The 20,181-nt window shown below is 36.6% G+C and overlaps 1 protein-coding gene across 1 annotated transcript in view; it reads left to right on the forward strand.

Moving 5' to 3' along the window:
* LOC122799533 (P2X purinoceptor 2-like) overlaps nt 1–20,181 on the forward strand; it is a 591,133-nt gene that overhangs the window by 339,306 nt on the left and 231,646 nt on the right. Inside the window, exon 5 of the mRNA XM_044068662.1 lies at nt 11,809–11,905. Coding sequence (XP_043924597.1) covers nt 11,809–11,905 — 97 coding nt within the window. The remainder of the gene's footprint in view (nt 1–11,808; nt 11,906–20,181) is intronic.

A 20,181-nucleotide genomic window follows, 5' to 3' on the forward strand; every position in this document is an offset into this window, starting at 1 on the left:
ATATAAAGATGTTTGTATGTATTTGAGTATATGGTTCAAGCAATGTCATATTACTATTAAGAAGTAAGGTTTCATGTAGTGATTTCCAATATGATGTATAAGAAGTATTATTCCAAAACAACACTATGTTAATAAATGTGGAGTTTAAATAAAAATTCCTATTCGGAAATTCTATATTTCCTTTATCCCAGCTTATGGTATGCCAGAGAAGAGAAATTCTTGTTTTTTTTGGGATACCAAAGGAAGTTAAGTAATAAGTTATCAATTTTCTGTTTAATTTTGACAGATAGGGGATTATTAGAGCTTGATCTTAGGTAGCAGTATTATTTTGATTAAAGTTAGTCTATCTTCAGATGTGAAGAAGAGTCTGTGTCTATTAGACTAGTAATTTATTTTATAAGTTGTTGGTAATTAGATGTGAGTGATTTTTTATAATTTGATTCAATAATGATACCTAGATATTTAATATGTGTGCCCTCCCAGTTTATGTTTTTTTTTATTTAAGTTTCATACTAGCATTTTTATTCACTAGAAGTGCCTGAGTTTTCTTGTGACTGAATTTTAGACCACAGATGTTTGCAAAGAAGTCTAGATTATGTAATAGGTGAGCTACTGAATTTTCAGTATCATTAAAAGTTATTAGTAGGTCATCAGCAAACAGTTGTATCTTGGGAGATAATTTGTCTGACACTTTATATACTTTAACTCTGTCATTATTTCTAACATAATTTGCAAGAGGCTCAATAGCCAGGGTAAAGAGTAATGGAGAGATGGGTGCACCCCATTTAGTACCTCTTAATATTTTGAATGGGATAGATAGATAAGATCCAATCTTTACATAGCCTATGGACTTTTCATATCGTTTTTTTAATTAATCCTATAAAGTTTGGGGAGAAATTGTATTTTTGCAGAGGTTTAAACAGATATGGCCAAATTAGGGAGTCAAAAGCTTTATCTATATCAAGGATTAAAATAGAAAGCTCATTTTTTTCTTGTTTGCTAAGTCTATTAAGGACAGTTATCTAATTATATTGTCTTGTACCTTTTTGTTTTTGATAAACCCAGTTTGGTCTTCATGAATTAATATTGAAAGAATAGTATTTAATCTGTCTGCTAAGATAGACATGAATATCTTGTAATCAATGTTAAGCAAAGAAATTGGCCTGTATGATGTGCAAAGGTTGGGTTCTTTATTTGGTTTTTAAGATGGGAGAGATGATAGAATATTTCCATGAGGGAGGGATGTTTGCTATGGTTTTGACTTCTTGGAATACATTGAGTAAGATTTTCAAGCTGTTATAAGGTAAGAGTTTGTAAAATTCCAGAATTAGACCATCCAGCCCTAGTACCTTTTTTGTCTTAAGACTTTTTATTTGTTCCTTTAATTCTTTAAAGGAAAATGATTTATCTATGTTATTAATATCGTGTTTGGATAGTTTCTATTGAATATTATTAGCAAGAAAGTTCTCTATACTTTTGTTACCACTTGTAGATGAATTATTATTATTAATATTCTTGTAATGGTTTTCAAAACAGAATACGACATTTTTTTGATCTGTAACTTTGATAGTCTGTTTTATATGACTTTTCTCATTTAAATATTTAGATCTAATTGCAGTCCTGTGTATACTCTTTGGATTAATTGAATAGGATTGCAATCTGATTTTTTCCAGATTTATTGATATTTTATGCTGATGATATCCTGATATTCCTTGTTCAGTTTACATATGTCACCTAATGCAGATTTGTCATTTGATGTAAGTTTTAGTTTTAGTTCATTATTTTTTTTGTATGTCTATCACTTTTTTATCCCATTCTTTCCTTTCATTTATATACCAACGTTTGACTTTACCATGTAAGACTACCTATAAAGTGTCCCATAGGATAATATATGAAACCTCTCCATTATTATTGACATTTAGGTAAAGCTTTATTTTATCTAGAAACCATTCTTTAAATCCTTTTACTGTTACTAGATAAGCAGGTAATCTTTGGCAGAAGTTTTAGGGGGTCATCATTAAGTATTACATTGAAGGTGATAGCATTGTGGTCAGACATAGGGTATTACATTATCAGTTTTGGCCAGTAAAGAACTGGTTACAGAGACTTTGTCTATGTTGGTCTGTTTGCCAAATCTGTAAGAATAGTGAGACTACTTCAGGGAGGATAACATTTTATACTGTCAATGTCAATTAGGTTTCTGTCTTTTATGTAGTTGTTCAAGTGCTTAGCAACAGGGACAGCTTGAATGACTTAGAGCTTGTGGTGTCAGTGGAGGACAAGATACAATTAAAATCACCTGCAAATAGTAACTCACCTTTAGACTTTAATGTTGTTGTTGTGTCTTTTGGCTTTTACCAGTTAGGGGTCGCCACAGCGGAACTCCAGTCCGCTAATGATTGGTAGTTGATTTTTACGTGCCGAGTTACCAGCCCTGATGCACAACCTTCAATGAAGGTATGGCCATTCACGCATGCCTCCACGCAGAAGACGCTTTAGCTGAGAATCGAACCGGACAGCGTCTTACTGTGAGGCGACAACACTACCGCAGCACCACCACCGCGGTTCACCTTTAGACTTTAATGTTATGGTGTCTAAATATTTTTTCACATTCTAGTCCCAATACCTGGTATCCAGTAGGTGTTTGCAAAAGTGTACATCTTTTACCTAGTTTTAGTATGACTAAAGCAAACATATGATCATTGCTTGAGTATGCATTAACTATTTCTGGAATTCTCATTAATTTTCTGTGTAAAATTAGGACACCTCTTCTTTTGTGGTTGTAGTTTGAACTTACTAAAATCTTATAATCCTTGAAGGTTAATTTGTTTAGAGCTTATGTTATTAAGTGGGACTCCTGAATTAATGCAAAATCTGCTTTATGTAACATTAAATATCTGTTGACACTACTCCTTTTCAAGGGGCTGTTCAACCCATTGACAATAATAGATATAATGTTAAATATTATCATTTGATGGAGACTGCTATTATAAGTAAAATTGAAAAGTGCTTTCCTTGATTTATTATGACAAATACATTTTTGACAATATAAAAACTCTAAATTTAAAAATAAAACTATATGTTTTAATGACCTTCCTAAATTTAGCATTGTTGTGGGAAAGATAATAGGAGAGAAAAAATTGCATTACCTTCTGTGTATGATTCCACATTATTTAGAAGGGGGAAAACAAAAACTCACATTAAATGTGAAGTTATGTATAATCATTTGTCTCTGGGTTTCTTTTTTTCTTTAATAGTCCACTCAGCTTTTGAAGCTTGTCTTTATAAGTTAATTGAAGAATCATTGGGTTCAGGTTGAATTAAAATGTTCTTTTTTTGCACAAATGTGGGTGCTTCTTTGAGAGAGTCAAACGTTTTCTTTTTTTCTGACAGGGATAGTCGTATTCTTGCTGGGAATATGAGTTGTGCTTTGATTACTTCCTTTTTTAATGATTTTATTAGAGGGACACATGCTCTTCTTTCGGACATTACAAGGGGTGAAAAGTCATTGTCAAATCTATTAGTTTGGCCACCAATTTTTTAATGGAGCAAGGGACCAGGCAGTTCTTAAAACAAGGTATTTGCTTTGAGTGGAGGTAAATCTTACAATAATAGATCTTGGATGGCTGTTTTTACTGGATACAGAAGTTGTAGTTAAAGGCCTGTGTGCTTTTTTTATCCTGAAGGATAGTACTTCAGGTAGGTTTAGGATTTTAGGAATCCAAGAAGTCAAGAAATTAATCATATTGTCCCCCCCATCTGCTCTGGGATACCATACATTCTTATGTTGTTTCTCCTGGTTCTATTCTCAATGTCATCTCTTTTAAATGAGTGGTGTTTCCTTGAAGAAGAAAGTCTATGTTTTTTCTCTCTTTCTGTTAACCTGTAGTCTATATATGTTACACTATCTTACAAAGCAGCAATGTGGGCAGTTTGTTGTTTAAGGACTTCATTTAATAAGGTTATTTTTTGGTGGAACCTTCTTTTATATTATCCACTTTTAATTTTAATTTGTCTATTTTACCCACCAAGTCTTGAACTGTAGTAAGGATTGCCTGTATTTCTTTCTTCATTGGAGTTTCTTGCTGAGAAAATTTGGAGCTGCTCATCTTTCTTTGTGAATGTGGTTTCAGGGTCCTTTCTATTCGAAAGTTTGACATGAAAATATAAAAATTTTAGCTTAAAAATTACACCTGCTTGTAGCTTACAACTTCCAGAATCTGATTTTAGTAGTCTTTGGTCTTTGTTGGTGAAATTAAATAAAAAAATCTTGTCAGGAAAAACTGAAGACTGCAAAACTCAAGAACTATGCTGCTTTCAGCTTGCCATCCAAGCCATGCCCCCCACGTTTCTGAATTTTGATAGGTGCAAGGAAGCACCAAAGAGGTATAATGCAGTTGAAAACTTGACATATAAAAATAAACATTTTGTAATCTAGCCTTCTGGCATGGGAGGCATTGCATCTACCTTAGTGACCAGTAACCATGACTGGTGTTTTGGGAGCCAGACAGCAGACTAGAAGAAAATTGCTCAAGCAACCAGTGGTTTTCCTTCTCTGTCCTTAAGGGGAGAATCAGAGTAAAGTGAACACCTGCTTTGTCTTTCCCTGTTAGATTGGTTAGAAGGAAAAGCAAGTCAGTCAGTCTTTATATTATAGGCTAATCAGGACATGAAGGGATAAGCTAACAGTAAGATGTGGCATCTTCTTATCCAGCTGATATCATGTGTATGACCACAGAGGGATACCAACTAAAGCTTATTTCTCATACTCTACATAGAAAGAGAAAACACTGAAGTGTGTTGATATCAGTCAGATACTGAAGAGAGCTCAAAGAGGACCAAGCGAAAATATTTAATTTACGATTATTAGACCTGTGGATAAGAGCAATCTCCAAGTTGTTAACTTCATGAGTCCAAACTGAGAATGGATACAAAAATAACGAGCTATACAGTAATAACAAAGTTGGAGCATTATCATTCTGTCAACAGTCTTCACCAAATATGGGAAACTGGGGACAGAAGGGTTGTTTCCTGAGCTTTAAGAATTTAATAATAACTTTGTGAACAAATAAGGTAGTCAGTACTCAGACTTGCTTAGTCAACCCTAGTAGCAAGACATTACTAGGAATTATGGTATCAGAAAGACCTGCAACCTAGATCTGGACTACACGAGGTAAGCCTTAACCTATCAATCACCTTAATGATCTCATCATCTGACAGTAGAAAAAAAGTCTTCCCAGATAATAGTCAGGGTAACATCTAAATAATAGACTGCACTATTGTGTAAATCTTGGTTTCTCAACAAAGACTTGAGCTATTCATTCACACTGTTTATGTGAAAAGACATTTTGCTTGTTCAGAAAGATTGCTTAGCATAACTTGCCCACAGTCTGGAAAATTAGATGGGTTATTATGGTAATGTTGATATTTCTCTTGGTAGCAATTCTGGTTTCTCACAGGTCATTTGATTTGTAGAATATAGAGCTACTAGGTTAAAGAACAATTCTACCCTTCCATCCTATTTACATTCTCCTTGACTTTCTTTTCCATTGTACTAACAGCTTTACATAGTTAAGCACTAGAAAAAGAGAGCTTAACTACTAATTCAGCCATTTCACATCATAGCGTACAACAGACAGCCAACACCCCACCCTGTTTTGTAAGTTAAATCTTGTATGTTATTTTGTGTAGGGATTTAGTTCATGAAAATTGAGTTTTTTGAAGGGAGACTGGCCATCAACTATTATAAATTAGTGTTAGCTGTCTCACTGGAAGAATGGTTACTGTGTGTGTGTGTGTGTGTGTGTGTGTGTGTGTGTGTGTGTGTGTGTGTGTGTGTGTGTGTGTGTGTGTGTGTGTGTGTGTGTGCACGCGCGCACGCATTTGTGTGTATGTATAGGTGAATGTATGTATGTGTGTGCATGTTGTTTGTGTGTGTGTGTGTGTGTGTGTGTGTGTGTGTGTGTGTGTGTGTGATTACAGTTCAAAATGTTGAATGCTGAAAAGACTGATGGGTTTGCACTCTGTGCTTGTCACAGAATGCACAATACTTCAGTCTAACATATTATCAACTGAATTAAACTCAGATATATATGTGGTCTGAATATTGGATTGGCTGACTGCAGGTAGGTGATTGTGTGTGTTGTGGTACATGTTGGTGCAGATTGAGTAGATTTTATGGTGGAAACTGAAACATTTAATCTAAAACACATTCCATTGAAAACACAAATGACTGAAACACATTTGATAAAAAAATATGTAAGTGTATAGAATATCACTGCTGGTGTGGTTTTGGATCATGGGAATTACAATGCAATTAGTTTTGATCAGTATTTGCACCCAGCTAATGCCCACTGTTATGTAGCCCCTCCATCTTTAGCAGTCTGTGTTAGTGTGCTAGCAATGATTTGGTTTGTGAGGACGTTTTTCTTTTCTCCACAATTGTGTGGCTGTGGAGTTATTATATTTAAGTCAAGGGGTGTGGAGGTAAAGCCTCCCACATGGGGGTTGCGGGAAGGGGGCTTGCCCTGTGCAAAAAACAAGCTTTTGGAGGTGTATTTAGTATGTATGGAATCTTTCATGAAATGTGTTTGAGTAATTTGTGTTTGTTATTAAACGTGTTTCAGATAAATTGTCTGTTTTTTTTCCAATGAAATGTGTTTTAGATCAAATGAAACATGCTCATGGACAGATATAGCTAGCTAGCTAGATAGATAGATAGATGAGTGTTTTCAGTTTCTGAGAGGAGTCTTTATGCCTCCAGTTTTGCTATATTTTTGTGACATTTCTCTTTGGTTCTTTTTCCTTATTATTAACAAAGACAGTATAAAGTTGAAGTGAAAAAAAGGAAAGCTTGAAGTGGCACTACATGCACTACAATACAGGCCTCATTATATTTATGGAACTGAACCATTTTTGTAGGATCTGAGACATCTTCAACTTCATTAGATTGATCAATGACTGTCACAATGCTGCTAGGGTTAACAACTCATATCTGTTAGTATGCCAACATCCAAGCAGTTGTAGACTTATTGTGAGAAGTACCAAAGTTAAAAAATAACTGGTAGCACTCCTATATATCTGATCTCCATGAAAAAAAATCAATAAATAAAAGGTTAAATGACCTCATTCATGAGGGCAAGGAAATCCCTGTTTAGAAGAGACAGTCACCTCCAGTGTTAATGTTTCTGAAAATCAGCTGCTTTAGGAGCCAGAAATTAAGTCTTTGTGAAGAAGTCCTTGAATTCCTTCAAAAATCAAATTCCATCACTGGATGGGAGCAGATGAGAAGAAGTCTTCAATGTAGTGCTGTCCTGTGATGAATGCAAATTATCTGGTTTTACCACTACAAAATAGCTCAAATTTAAAGAAATGTGAAATGTGTAGATACACCCCAGTCTATATGGTCTATTTTTAGGTAGTGATACATCAAAAAAGATAGCACTGCAGCTTTTAATGGTGCTTTAGTTTGATAGCTTATATGAATATTGGTCTCTGTAAGAAGTCTCATGCCCACAGATTTGATTAAATCTGTCATAGTAGCCAATATATTTCTTATTTACTGGACTAATAAACAAGAAGATCCATCAACGTTTCTATGCTTAGCAGTACAGGAGATTATGAATTTGCATCTCAGCGCATGACAGATGAAATTTATGAAATATTGTTCTTGTACTAGTTTTAATCCAAGGGACCTGACTAACCAATCAACCACGTCATTTGACAGTGAACCACATAATTTCAGTTCAAAGCTCCATTTTTGTTATTCACCATAAATAGCCTTACAAATGTTATAAGTCTTACTGGCAAATGGAGAACATTCAAAAAGAAAGTGACATAATAAGTGAAACATAATATGTGACACTGTGGCTCCAAACGTCAGTATATATAGTGATGTAGCCAGAAATATGTCATGCATGCTATGGTATATGCTTTTAGGGAATAAATTATTTTTATACAGTGAGATACATTAGTATCTTTTCTGCTATAATAGGTGCCTCTACTTTCATATGAATGTAATCTTATTAGCAAATGTATGTGTAACTGTTAATGTATATTATTTAATGTTTATTCATATGTATTACTGAAATTCTATTTAAAAATGTTTGTAATATGTTTGAGCTTTTCTCCTTGGGCCTCCACAGAAAAAGTTTTTTTTGACTAAACCCAGTCAGACAAACCCAGTAAACAAAAGCAAAATAAAATAAATAAAATGAAGGACACAGTAAAGTTGTGTAAGAACTTACCATAACAGTAGATGTCAGAAGAGACAGCATCGGCTTCCTCCTTCCTTCCCCCCTTTTTACATATTTTTTCCTCTTTCTTGGCCAAGGTGAACTCATTATACATTTCCCATTCTTCTTGTTATCATGTCTTGGTTTGCTCTCTCTTTTTTGCCTCTTTTTAATTTCCTGGTCTGGGGCAAGAAAGTCCTGAGGATTGTCATGCACTACATGCCTTATGTATCGCTTTGCAGTCTTGTGCTTGGGTCATAGGTTGGACATATGATACGAGAAGAAGGCATCCAAGCATTGTTATGCTGGCTGGATATGCGGTATCCTTGGCAGGATAATTGCCATATGTGAGCAGCACTGCAACATTGTTCCATGAGGACATTAGGTTCTTACACAACTTTACTTTCTCCTATAGTCGCAGATACCCAACACCATAGGAGCTGCAAAACTGTAGATGATTTTCTTCAAAATGTTTGCCAGTTGCTATAAATGGTTCTATCAAATCCATGCTAGTTTATGAAACATGAGAATGGATTTTTATTATATTTCTATGTTTTATGGGCTGATATGTAAAATGCTTGACATGTTAAATGTTTGCTGTTATATTGCTGAACATCACAGCATTTAATTGGACATTTTCCTGAACACATCTCCGTCCTCCCTCCCTTCATTCATTCATTCATTCATTTTTCGATACTGTTTTATCCTACTCCAGCTCACAGACCTAAACAGCTTATCTTGGCACTCAGATGCATTAAGGCAGAGAAGTTATTTATTTATTTACATTTTGATTTCTGGGAAGGTCTGACTGGGCTGTGAAAAATTCATTTTCAGCAGAGGACAGAGAGGAAAGCTCCATGCAAGTAAAATAGTACAATGATAAAATAAGTAAAATGGTAGCAGTAAAGTAGAGTAATAATAATAATAAAAACACAAAACCAGTTTGGCATGAATTAGTAGATAGGTTTGGCAATATATTAATACATTGGCATAAAGTAGAAATCTTGATTTCACTTTATCCCACTGGTACTTTCTTGGTTTATCACCATTTGCATTTTTTATACCTGTTGATAGTAGAGTGTTAACAGTTTGACTATACAGAGAGGTAAGTGAGCTGAGAGTGTGGAAGATAGTGGTTTGATGGAAGGTAGGAGTACAGGGAGGTAGGTGACTGGAAGTTAGAGTTTTAGTGATTTGCTATGACAGTGGGGGGGAGTGGTAGTTATAAGATAGTAGGGGGAGGGAGAGAAAGGTAGATAAGTGGGAGTTGGAGGGAGGACAAAAGTGGTTGCATGAAAAGGTAGGTGTGGGGGAGAGGGACAAGGCAGTTAAAAGTGTGTGAGGAGGGTTGAGCATATTTATGGATGGTAACACTGGACAGAATGGCAGTCCATTGCAGAATCTACACAGATGAGCACACACACACACACACACACACACACACACACACACACACACACACACACACACACACACACACACACACACCTACAGGAAATGTACAGAATCCACAATTTTCATACCTGAATGCATTAAAACAATGTAGGAGGAAATCAGAGCAACTAGTAAAACCTGCTTGGACACGCGTGTTCCTAGAAAAGATATTCCAGTCAGAAATTGAAATGGAAAACTAAAGCAGCAATGCTGCCCTGTTCCTTAATAAAACAAATAAGTTGAAATGGATGACTATTCTGTGTTATCATATTAAAATAAGTCATCTTAATGCCAACAAAGTGACTAGAAAACTTTTAATTGTGTGATAGTGTGCTCAACAAAATGATACCGATTACATATAGCATTCCGGGCGGTTAGAGACTAGATACTTAATGTGCTACACCTCCACGTTAGGTATTACCTTTATCTACTTAGTTCACAAGTAGTACAATATGATTCTGTCTTTCATGTGCCAAAGATAAGGCTTTTGTATGAAACAGCCTCGACTCTCGTTTCTTCATACCATAGTCTACTTGATTTCTAAATGAAATAGATGTTCTAATTAAGGCTATAGACATTAATCACGAAGATGCTGTTTCTCTTATGTCTTTTGATAATCAACATTACACCTTATATATCATTATCTGAAACCATTGCAAGTTTATTAAGTGTGCAATTCCTATATCTAAAACCCAAAGAAGTGTTCTGGAATTAACATGAAATCTCTGCATTCCTTATTTGTGATAAATGCATTGTTTGTCAGTAGAAAAACTTCATATGGTAAACTAGACTGTAATAATCTGTTCTACTAGGTCCAAGTGTATACATATGTGCAGGATGTCTGACTACATAATTCCATTTGTTTATTTTTATGTATTTGCAAATTGTTCCTTTTCAGAGGTGACCTAGAAGCAGTGTCTGGTTTAATAACTTACACAGTTTATTAAGTGTGCAATTCCTATATCTAGTGTTCTGGAATTAACATGAAATCTCTGCATTCCTTATTTGTGATAAAGGCATTGTTTGTCAGTAGAAAAACTTCATATGGTAAACTAGACTGTAATAATCTGTTCTACTAAGTCCAAGTGTATACATATGTGCAGGATGTTTGACTACATAATTCCATCTGTTTATTTTTATATATTTGCAAATTGTTCCTTTTCAGAGGTGACCTAGAAGCAGTGTCTGGTTTAATGACTTACACAGTTGTCAAATGGAGGTGGAATGACTCAAACCCTCCACCCCTGGCTACAGGAAGCAGTTCATTAACAGCTCAGAGCCTTAATCCTCTGGTCTAACTGCTTGATATCTAAAGTGGCATATTGCGCTTCGGGGAGGAGGGTAGTAAATCTGGAATTTGCTGCAGAAATCACTCCTGATCATGAGAAAAAAAGTGCTCATAAACCTGTATAAGCAGAATGCAGGAAAGCTATGCATATCCAGAATGTACATGAGTGCTGTTTCCAGTTGTATTAATATGATGTGTCTTTCTCTAATGCATACCACAAGATAATGATCTGATTTCATTTAGGAAGACAAACGTCTAAGAGAAAATATTGACTGAAGCTTTAAAAATAAAGTAAAAAAAAAAAACTGTCAGAAAGTATGCTGAGTGTTTACATTAGCTGGTCTAAGTAGTTAAATGGGAAGCATGATTCTTTTTCAACTTGAAGATAATGGGTTCTGTTCCCAACCAAGACATAGATTCACTACTTAAAACATGGGTTATCTGAGGTTGTGGTTATCTTGTCTTTCAAACAAGACTTAAATTCCAGGTGCTGTCTGTTCGTCACATGGTTTACTGCAGCATACTACTTTCCTCCTCCATCCTCATGAGCACTCCAACCTCAAACGATGATTCTGTCATCTGGTACCAAGTGTGTGTACAATGAACAGGCACTATGTTTCTGTTCATTTACTGTCTGGTTCTATAAATGTATAATAATACTTCTAAGGAATATGGTATACAGAGTGTGTGAAATACCTTATGAACGCTGCTTCCTGATTAGTGCTTTTGAGATAAAATGCTTTCCCCAAATAGTATATTTTGTGTAATCTGAATGAGCTCAGGCATGCTATGAAGTTTATGTAAAGTATGCAAACAATAAGCCTCAGACACAGTCTCCATTTTATTTTGTAGGAACTAAGACAGGGAGATGTGTTCCTTATTATGAAGGAAACAAGAAGACCTGTGAAGTCTTTGCCTGGTGTCCAGTAGAGACAAAAGCTGCTATAAGGTAACAGACAGTGGTCATTCTATTGAGCAGTGAAATGTATGTTTATACACATAGAAGAAAACAGTAGGTAAATATATAGTGGCATGCAAATCTATAAAAGCTGTGTATCTTGTTTATACATTAAAATCCACTACAAAACAGTTGCATGAAGAGGTCAGACCCTGTTTCAATGGCTCTTACTTTAATGAAAGGGGAGCAGGAATTATAAAAAAGTATTTCTAAATTGCAATGAGAGCACTAATTAATAATATAAATGACAAAAAAATAGTCTAATGGTTTAACACAATTTTTATGGCTGTAGTTAAATCATGTAATATGAGTGCATAAAATGGCAACAAAAGGAAAGGATAGCACACACATAGGAGTCAGTGTGGCAGCAATCTGTTTGGCTATTGTGTAATAATGTCTGTTTTAATGTCCTCAGAGTAGCTTGTATTACGTAATGGGTGCAGAAGTTTAACTTCCCTTTACTCCTTTCCTTCACCTTGTGTACTATCCCTAACCTTGTTCCTAACCTCACCCATGAATATTACCTTATGAAAAATCCTTTCCCTGATATTAATACTACATAAGGCACTTAGACACATTCCCCATTTTAATATATACATGCCCAACACTAAAATTATCACTTTACCTAGATCTTACTCTAACCCTAACTCATAAACGCTTGCACATACACCCCCACCCGTAATGCTGAAGCTTTTGGTATGCTCAAAAGTTTCAGCATTGATATGCACACACACACATACACACACACACACACACACACACACACACACACACACACACACACACACACACACACACACACACACACACAATTACCTTAATCCAAAACACATGCCATACAAATCATTTCCTTTTGACATTACCAAATTCAGCAAACCCTACACTCAATGAAACCTATGTTCAACTTAAAAACACAGGAGTTTAGTCTATCAATAAAAAATTATTCATTTATTTTATTTATTTATTTACATTTGTTTACCAGGATTGTCTGACTGAGCCAAGTTTGGCCCATTTTCAGCAGAGACCTGAGGAGAAAGGCACCACAAATAGAACAAATTACAATGCCTCAAACAACACAAACATAATACAAATTATAAACTGTGTCACAAACTGGATTACATATTTGTCTCAAAGATTGATGCAGTACATAAGTTAACTAGAAAAGAAGTAGTGAGGTAGGTATAGAATTGGTGAAGTTAACTTTGGTAAACTTTAGGATTTGCTGAAATAAAGGGGGAGCGAGCTAGGGTAGAAGAAAGGAAGAAAGATTGGTAGAAATACACAAGTGAAAGTGTGAATAAAAAGAAGGAGGGTAGGTAAAGAAAGTGTAATGGGACTTTGTGGGGATTTAGTTAGGTTTTGTGCAGGAGCAGAGCCAGCTGTTAGTTAAGTGTTCTCTTAGTAGTTCTTTGAATTTAGGGATGTTATTAGTGTTGAGAATGTGTTGAGATATGTTATTTCAGATTTTAGCAACTATGTGTGAGTAAATGGAATCACCACAACTGTTGTTAGACTTGTTGACCTTCAGAAATAGTTTGCTGGAAGACCTTAAAGTTCTACGGCTAGAATAAGGTTGAACTAATTTGCTGATAAATGGACAGTTCTCCGGGTGGAATATGACTGAGTGTATTAGTACTAATTGGCTGTTTTAGTAAGTTGGGCAGTTCCATCTAATTAAGTTGGTGAAGTATGGTGCACTGGTGGGCTTTTGTAAGTTGGTTGCTGGCAAATTTCGCCACTTTATGGTAATAGGATTCTAGTTTGATTAAGTCACATTTTCTTAAGTTTGTAAAAATGGGTGAGGCGTAAAGCAAAGTGGAAAGTAGATGAGTCCTACTGACGGCAAGCCTAGTATGGGCAGTTAGGTATGGCTTAATTCTATACAGTCAGCCTAGTTTGATATGTACTTTCTTGATGACAAGGACTAAATATTTGTCAAATTTGAGGTCCTTGTCAATGGTGACTCCTAAAAGCTTTGTAGGTTCAACAGGCTCAATGCGGGTGTTATTTGAAGAAAAAATAATAAAGGATGTTGAATCTAAGGATTTTTTACCATTGGAGAAAAGCATTAGTTTAGTTTTAGAAGGGCTGAGAATGAGTTGTGAATTGTTGAGATATTTTTCAATGTCGAGGAAGGATTCATGGGTTTTGGTGAGAAGACTTGATAGGGATGGGGCAGAGCAGATGAGGGAGGAGTCATCTGCATATTGGACTAAGGTGGCATGATATGTGGCACTGTTTAGTTTATTTGTAAATATGGTGAAAAGAAGGGGACCAAGAATAGAGCCCTGAGGTACTACGACAGAGATAGGAAGGAAGGAAGATAGTTCATTTTGCCACCTCACGGCTTGTTGGCGGTTCGACATGTAGCTGATGAATCATGAAAAGGTTGAGTGAGAGAGGTTGAGGGAGGCTAGTTCATAAATAAGTTTTATTGTGGGAGACCATATCAAAGGCTTTAGATAGATCCAGAAATATGGCAGAGGTAAGTAGGATATTGTTCCTATGCTGGTTTATTGTGTTCATGAAACTAATGAGGGCAGTTGTAGTGCTGTGTTTTGGACAGAGCCATGCTGGGTGGAGGTTATGAGGTTGTTTTTCAAGAGGTGGTTAAGGAGTTGAGAATGAATACCTTTTTCCAGGATCTTGGCTAGAGAGGAGAGGATGGCAATGGGCCTGTAGTTGGCTAAGTATAGAGAAGGACCACCTTTATGAAGAGAGATGACGTAGAATGCTTTCTAAATAGATGGGACATATTGCTCAGTGATGGATCATTTTATGGGAATGGATATGGGGTATGAAATAGCTTCTACAGCAAGTTTAAGGTATTCATTAGCAAGTTGGTCTGGACCAGGGTAGGAGCATTTGAGTTTGGTTAAGAGTGTTTATATGTGATGAGCTTGTATTGGTTGAAAGCTGAAATAGTCAGGTTTTGCTTTGAAATTGGGGTTGTAATAGTTGAGAAGTATTACTGTGCTTTGTAAGTGATAGTAGAGCATTAATGTAGTGGTTATTAAACTGAGTGGCAATGTTGTCTGGAGAGGTTGTAAACTTAGGGCTTGGAGTGGGCATGTGGCCAGGTTTTAAGAGTTGGTTGATGGATCCCCAGCATTTTCTTTTGATTATTGAGGTATTTATTTTGGATAGATGTGTAGTATTGCCTCTTGCTGTGTTTGATTTGTTTTTTTGCTAGGTTCCTTGTAATGTTGGAGGGTAGTAGGGCTTTAGAGAGCTGATGATTTTGGCATGCTTTGTCTGTTTCTTTGAGGATCTTTTTGGTGTCAGAGGAGAGCCATGGATGAATCTGCTTTTTGTCTGGATTTTTCTAAGGGGGCTAGTATGTTAAAGATGGAGAGGAATTTATCGTTAAAATATTGGACTGCTAGGTCAAGTTAGAGATACTTTAGGGGGACCACTTGATTTATTGGAGTAAAGAGGAGAAAAGTTCTTTATTAAAATTTGTTTTTTTGGGGTGAATTTGTATGTGGCTTTTCCAGGGGAAGAGAGGTTTTGTTTCAGTAAGAAGGTTGGTTGGTGATTGCTTAGGCTGTCAGGAAGTCAACCTGAAAGATAGACATTGGGTTTGGAATTGATAATGGCCCAGTGCAGGATGGAGTATTTGCTGGAGTGTTTGTCTATCCTAGTGGGGTTGAGAATTAATTGTTTGAAGCCAAAAAGATTGATATGATGTTATGATGTAAGGGATTGTTGGAAACAATTGTATTCCAATCTAGGTTGAAATCACCCATAATTATGGTTTTGTGTGTGGGTGAAGAAGAATACCATGCAAGAAATTCTTCGATGGCAAATAGGGTGTTACCTGGGGAAGATAAATTGCTATGATATTAATATTTTTGTGAGAATTAATTTGTAGGTGAGTAATAAGTACTTCCGTGTTGGAGGTAAGGAGAGGTGAAAGTCAAGATGCTCAAGTTTAAGATAATCTTTGTATAAGACTGCCACCCCTCCTCCACATTTAGGGAATCTATCTTGTCTAATTATATTGAAGCCAGGGGGTAGGATTTCTTGCTTCTGAATATAGGCTTGCACCAGGTTTCAGATATGATGGATAAATGTGGAGAGTAATGGGTATGTTTTTTACATAATGTATGTTCATCTTTATTAATTGCTTTATAGTTGCATATTTTCTTCTTCTACTGTATCAACATTTTGTACTCCTGTGTGATTATCTTAGTCTTTGTAACCAATGTTGATTTGTAATTCTGTTTAAATTGTACTGTGGAGCTTTTTTCCCTGGGCCTCCACTGAAAATACATACACACACACACACACACACATATATATATATATATATATATACATATGCATATAAAGAGAGCGAGAGATAGTGATGTTTAGATGTAGATATGTAGACAAATATAGCCCTTTTGAAATTGTCTGTTCTAAAATTGCAATTATGTCCCAAATATGTACAACATATTTACAGCTTATGCACCAAAATTCAAGAACTTAATGACTGTTGTCTTAAGCAAGGCATCTTGTTTCAGTAGGACAGCATATAAATGAATAACATCAATGAAATGCAAATGAATAAAACATCAAAATGATGTGCCACTAGTATGAGCATTACACCATTAGTATTAATAATCTTATGAATAGTAATGTGGACGAGGCATGTTTTTTCACATTAAACTGAAAACAAACTTGGTTCCAGTTCCTTCCCTGCAATTTCAGTGCTACTATTTTTCTATTCAGCAGTGCAATGTCATATTCATTTTATGGGATCATTTTTAAATGTTGTAAATTGCCTCCTTACAATGGTAAACTACAGCACAAAATGTTTCAGCTCAGCGTGGGTAAATCAGTTTCCCATTCCTTCATCAGTATTATTTCTGCAGTGCACTGAATAGCATTTGGAAGCTGTATTACTTTTGTTGCACACAAAACAAATTAACGTCTGAGTGCTGTATTAATTCAGTCACACACACAACACCTATGTTAAGGCTGTATTACGTTAACCTAGTACTGAATACTGTAACATCTTAGTGACTGTCTCCCCTTTCTAAGCAAAATATTTGTCTTGCTTATATTTGGCTATTACTTCACAGTTTTTGTTAGAATAGCACGTGTCAACCAATCAAGACCATGTTGCTATAGGTACTTTCCAAGTATATGAGCAAGGTGGTATTAATACATCTTCGACATGTTATGTTTTACTCACCCCATTGATGTTTGTGATCATGTAAATAAAGTGAAATATTTTTGCTGCCTGTGCATGGCTATTACTTCTCATGAACCGCTATCAGACTGTAGTGCTTATTAAAGAGTTAAAAGTATAACGGTTCTCCCCATGATCATCTGCTTTCATAGATGCAGTTGTGGAACCAAAGTAATACAGCCTCCGGACGCTAAGGTTTTACATAGTAGTACTATACAACTGACATGCTCACAGTGGATCAAATGATATGTGTAATCATGTACAAAAGGGAAATATTGTTCTTGCATGGTTTTGGCTATTACTTCTCACTATGATTTAGACAAGGTTATTTTGCAGAAAATCAGCACCATAATGCTGTGTCTTACACCCTATAGATAATATTTCTACAAGTACATTTTTGCAAGTAAAATTAATATTTCCTCCAGATGCCAAGCTGCCCAGTGAGTGAATAAATAAAGCCATCGCACATTAATCTGCCTTTGTGTGGTAGAATTAATAATAGTATTCATCTGCTATTCCATAACATGCTAGATTATTACAGTTTTTTTGTTCTTTATTATACTGAATTTACTCTTGGTATTAAACAACCAATTACTACAATGTTACTTTTAACTATAGCATAGTGTCAAGCCCCGTACTGCTGATTACACTGCTTGCACATCTAGTATTACTTTTGTACAAGCATACCCTGAATGGAATTTGCACTCAGATGCATGTACATATAATAATAATAATAATAATAATGATCCCATTTGTTAACCAGGTAGGCTCACTGGACATGCAGTCCCTCTTTGGGGTGACCTTGGAGGAATGTATGGTTAAGTAACTTGTTTAAGGTCATACAGTAAGCAAATGAGGGCTAAGGGAATCAAACCATGTACCACAAGGACTTGCAGCTTACAACCTTAACTTGTGTGTCAACTGCCAGGGATGAGGGAATCTAACCTTTTACCATAAGAAGCCAGGTTGCAACCTTAACCTTTATACCAATTGCCAGAGATTTTACACTAACTTCCAGAGAATATACATTTCTAGTTTATTGTACCATTATTAGCATATTGTAGAGTAGGGTTTTCTTTCCATACATCTGCTTACAATGTGTATTGCTGTGTTAGACTTCCCTGGTTAACAAATGCTGATAAATAGTAAATGAAGAAGGAAAAATATAAAAAGAAAATAAAAAAGGAAGAAAAAAAGAATGAAAAGAGACACGGAGGAGCTCTCAGATCTTGCAGCCCAGGCAGGTATGACCCTAGCCCTGAGCAGCATCCTGCCATCGCTCAGAATGACACCACAGCACAAGGACAAAATGATTGACTTCAACAATTGGCTAAGCTTCTGGTGTCATTCTAAGGGGATCCAGTATCTGTCTGCCTGGGATGACATGATTGGTAGAACATGATGCTTTGCCAGAGATGGCCTGCACCTGTCACCCCTGGGATTCCGGATACTGGTTAAGGCTCTGGCCACCCCTATAGTGCCTTCTTCAGGCAAGGTTCAAATGCTAAATTCACCACCATAACAGGCACAAGCAAGCAAACTCTGAGGGCAATGCTACTCAGTACTAGAAGTCTAAACCTCAAAATGCACTCAATCAAGGCACTCCTTAAAATGGAGAACATCGACAACTGTGTAGTGACAGAGACCTGCTTCAAGGCTCCAGAGAGCACCTCTACATTACCAGGCTATAATTCATACCACACCTTTCGGCCACATAACCTGGACTGAAACACTAAAGGCAGAGGTGTGTTCATATTCATTAAGGATATCCACACCTCCAGGCTAGTTGCTCAACATAATGCATCCGAAATTATCCAAGTGCAACTAACACTGGGCAAGACAGCAATCCAGGTTGTAGCTTGCTACAGATCCCCAACCATGCCCCAGTATTCCTACTCTTCATTTCTTAAGATACTAGAAAATATTAAGTTATAACCCAATACCTTAATTATGGGCGATTTCACTATCAACTGGGAAAGCTACTCATGCACCAACTCATTTGCTTAACATTTTCTGGAATTCATAAATTCCAGTGCCTTGGATCAGCTTGTCCACACCCCCACCAGGGGCAGTAATATCCTGGACCTGGTCATTACCAATATGGGTAACAGGTGTTCCATGCTAGAGGTCAACTCCTCTCTGGTCAGATTCGACCAAAAGCTAATCACCCTAGACATCCATATCCCACCCAAACCCGCCCATTAAGGAAACCACCATTAAAAACTACTCCAAAGCCAACTTCATGCTTCTTAAGACAGAAGTGGCAAACTTCACGACACCCATGCAGATGGAAAATACAGGTACGACTGCTGAATCTTACACAAATGCACTGTATAAGCACATACACAAGTGCATGGATCGTGCCATCCCTAACAGAACCAAGATGCTATCCTCCAAAAAAAGGAAGCCGATCTGGTGGTCCCCTACCATAAACAAACTCTACAACTCTACAATAGAAGGAAGAAGCTGTTGCAAAAAAGAGTAAACTCCCAAGATTGGAGGAACTCCCTGGTCAGCCTCAGCAAGAAGCTGAGATCCCTCATAAAATCCTCCAAAGCCAGTTATGAAAATAAAATCCCCACTGATTCCAAAGACAATCACAAAGATCTGCTCTGAGCTACAGCACAATGGCACTAAATATGCATCCTAGCAGATAGGTTCAGTGCTAACTTTACCCCCTCTCACCCTCCAAAGGGCCCATCTTAATACCAGAAAAATTCAAAGCCCCTGTAATCACAGATGAACAAGTAAAGACCGCACTCTCCAAAGCGAAGAACACAGCATCCATGGGACAGACAACATCCCAGGCTGCATACTGCACGAACTACAGAATGAACTGGCACCCCACCTAACTACCATGTTCAGTCATAGCCTCACCTCAGGCTATTTGCCTACTGAATGGTGCACAGCAACGGTTATCCCACTCCAAAAAGGTGGTGCTACCACGGACGCCAGAAACTACTGCCCCATTAGTCTGACGAGTCTGGTCTGCAAGGCCATGGAAGGTATCATCTTGGAGCTTATAAACAAAGACATAGGTAACCTCCAAACCCTGGACCCCACTCAGTTTGGGTTTGTAAAAGGTAGA

This window comes from Protopterus annectens, chromosome 4.part0 (assembly GCF_019279795.1).
Source record: "Protopterus annectens isolate FY-2018-M chromosome 4.part0, PAN1.0, whole genome shotgun sequence".
In the NCBI taxonomy this organism is placed as follows: Eukaryota; Metazoa; Chordata; order Ceratodontiformes; family Protopteridae; genus Protopterus; species Protopterus annectens.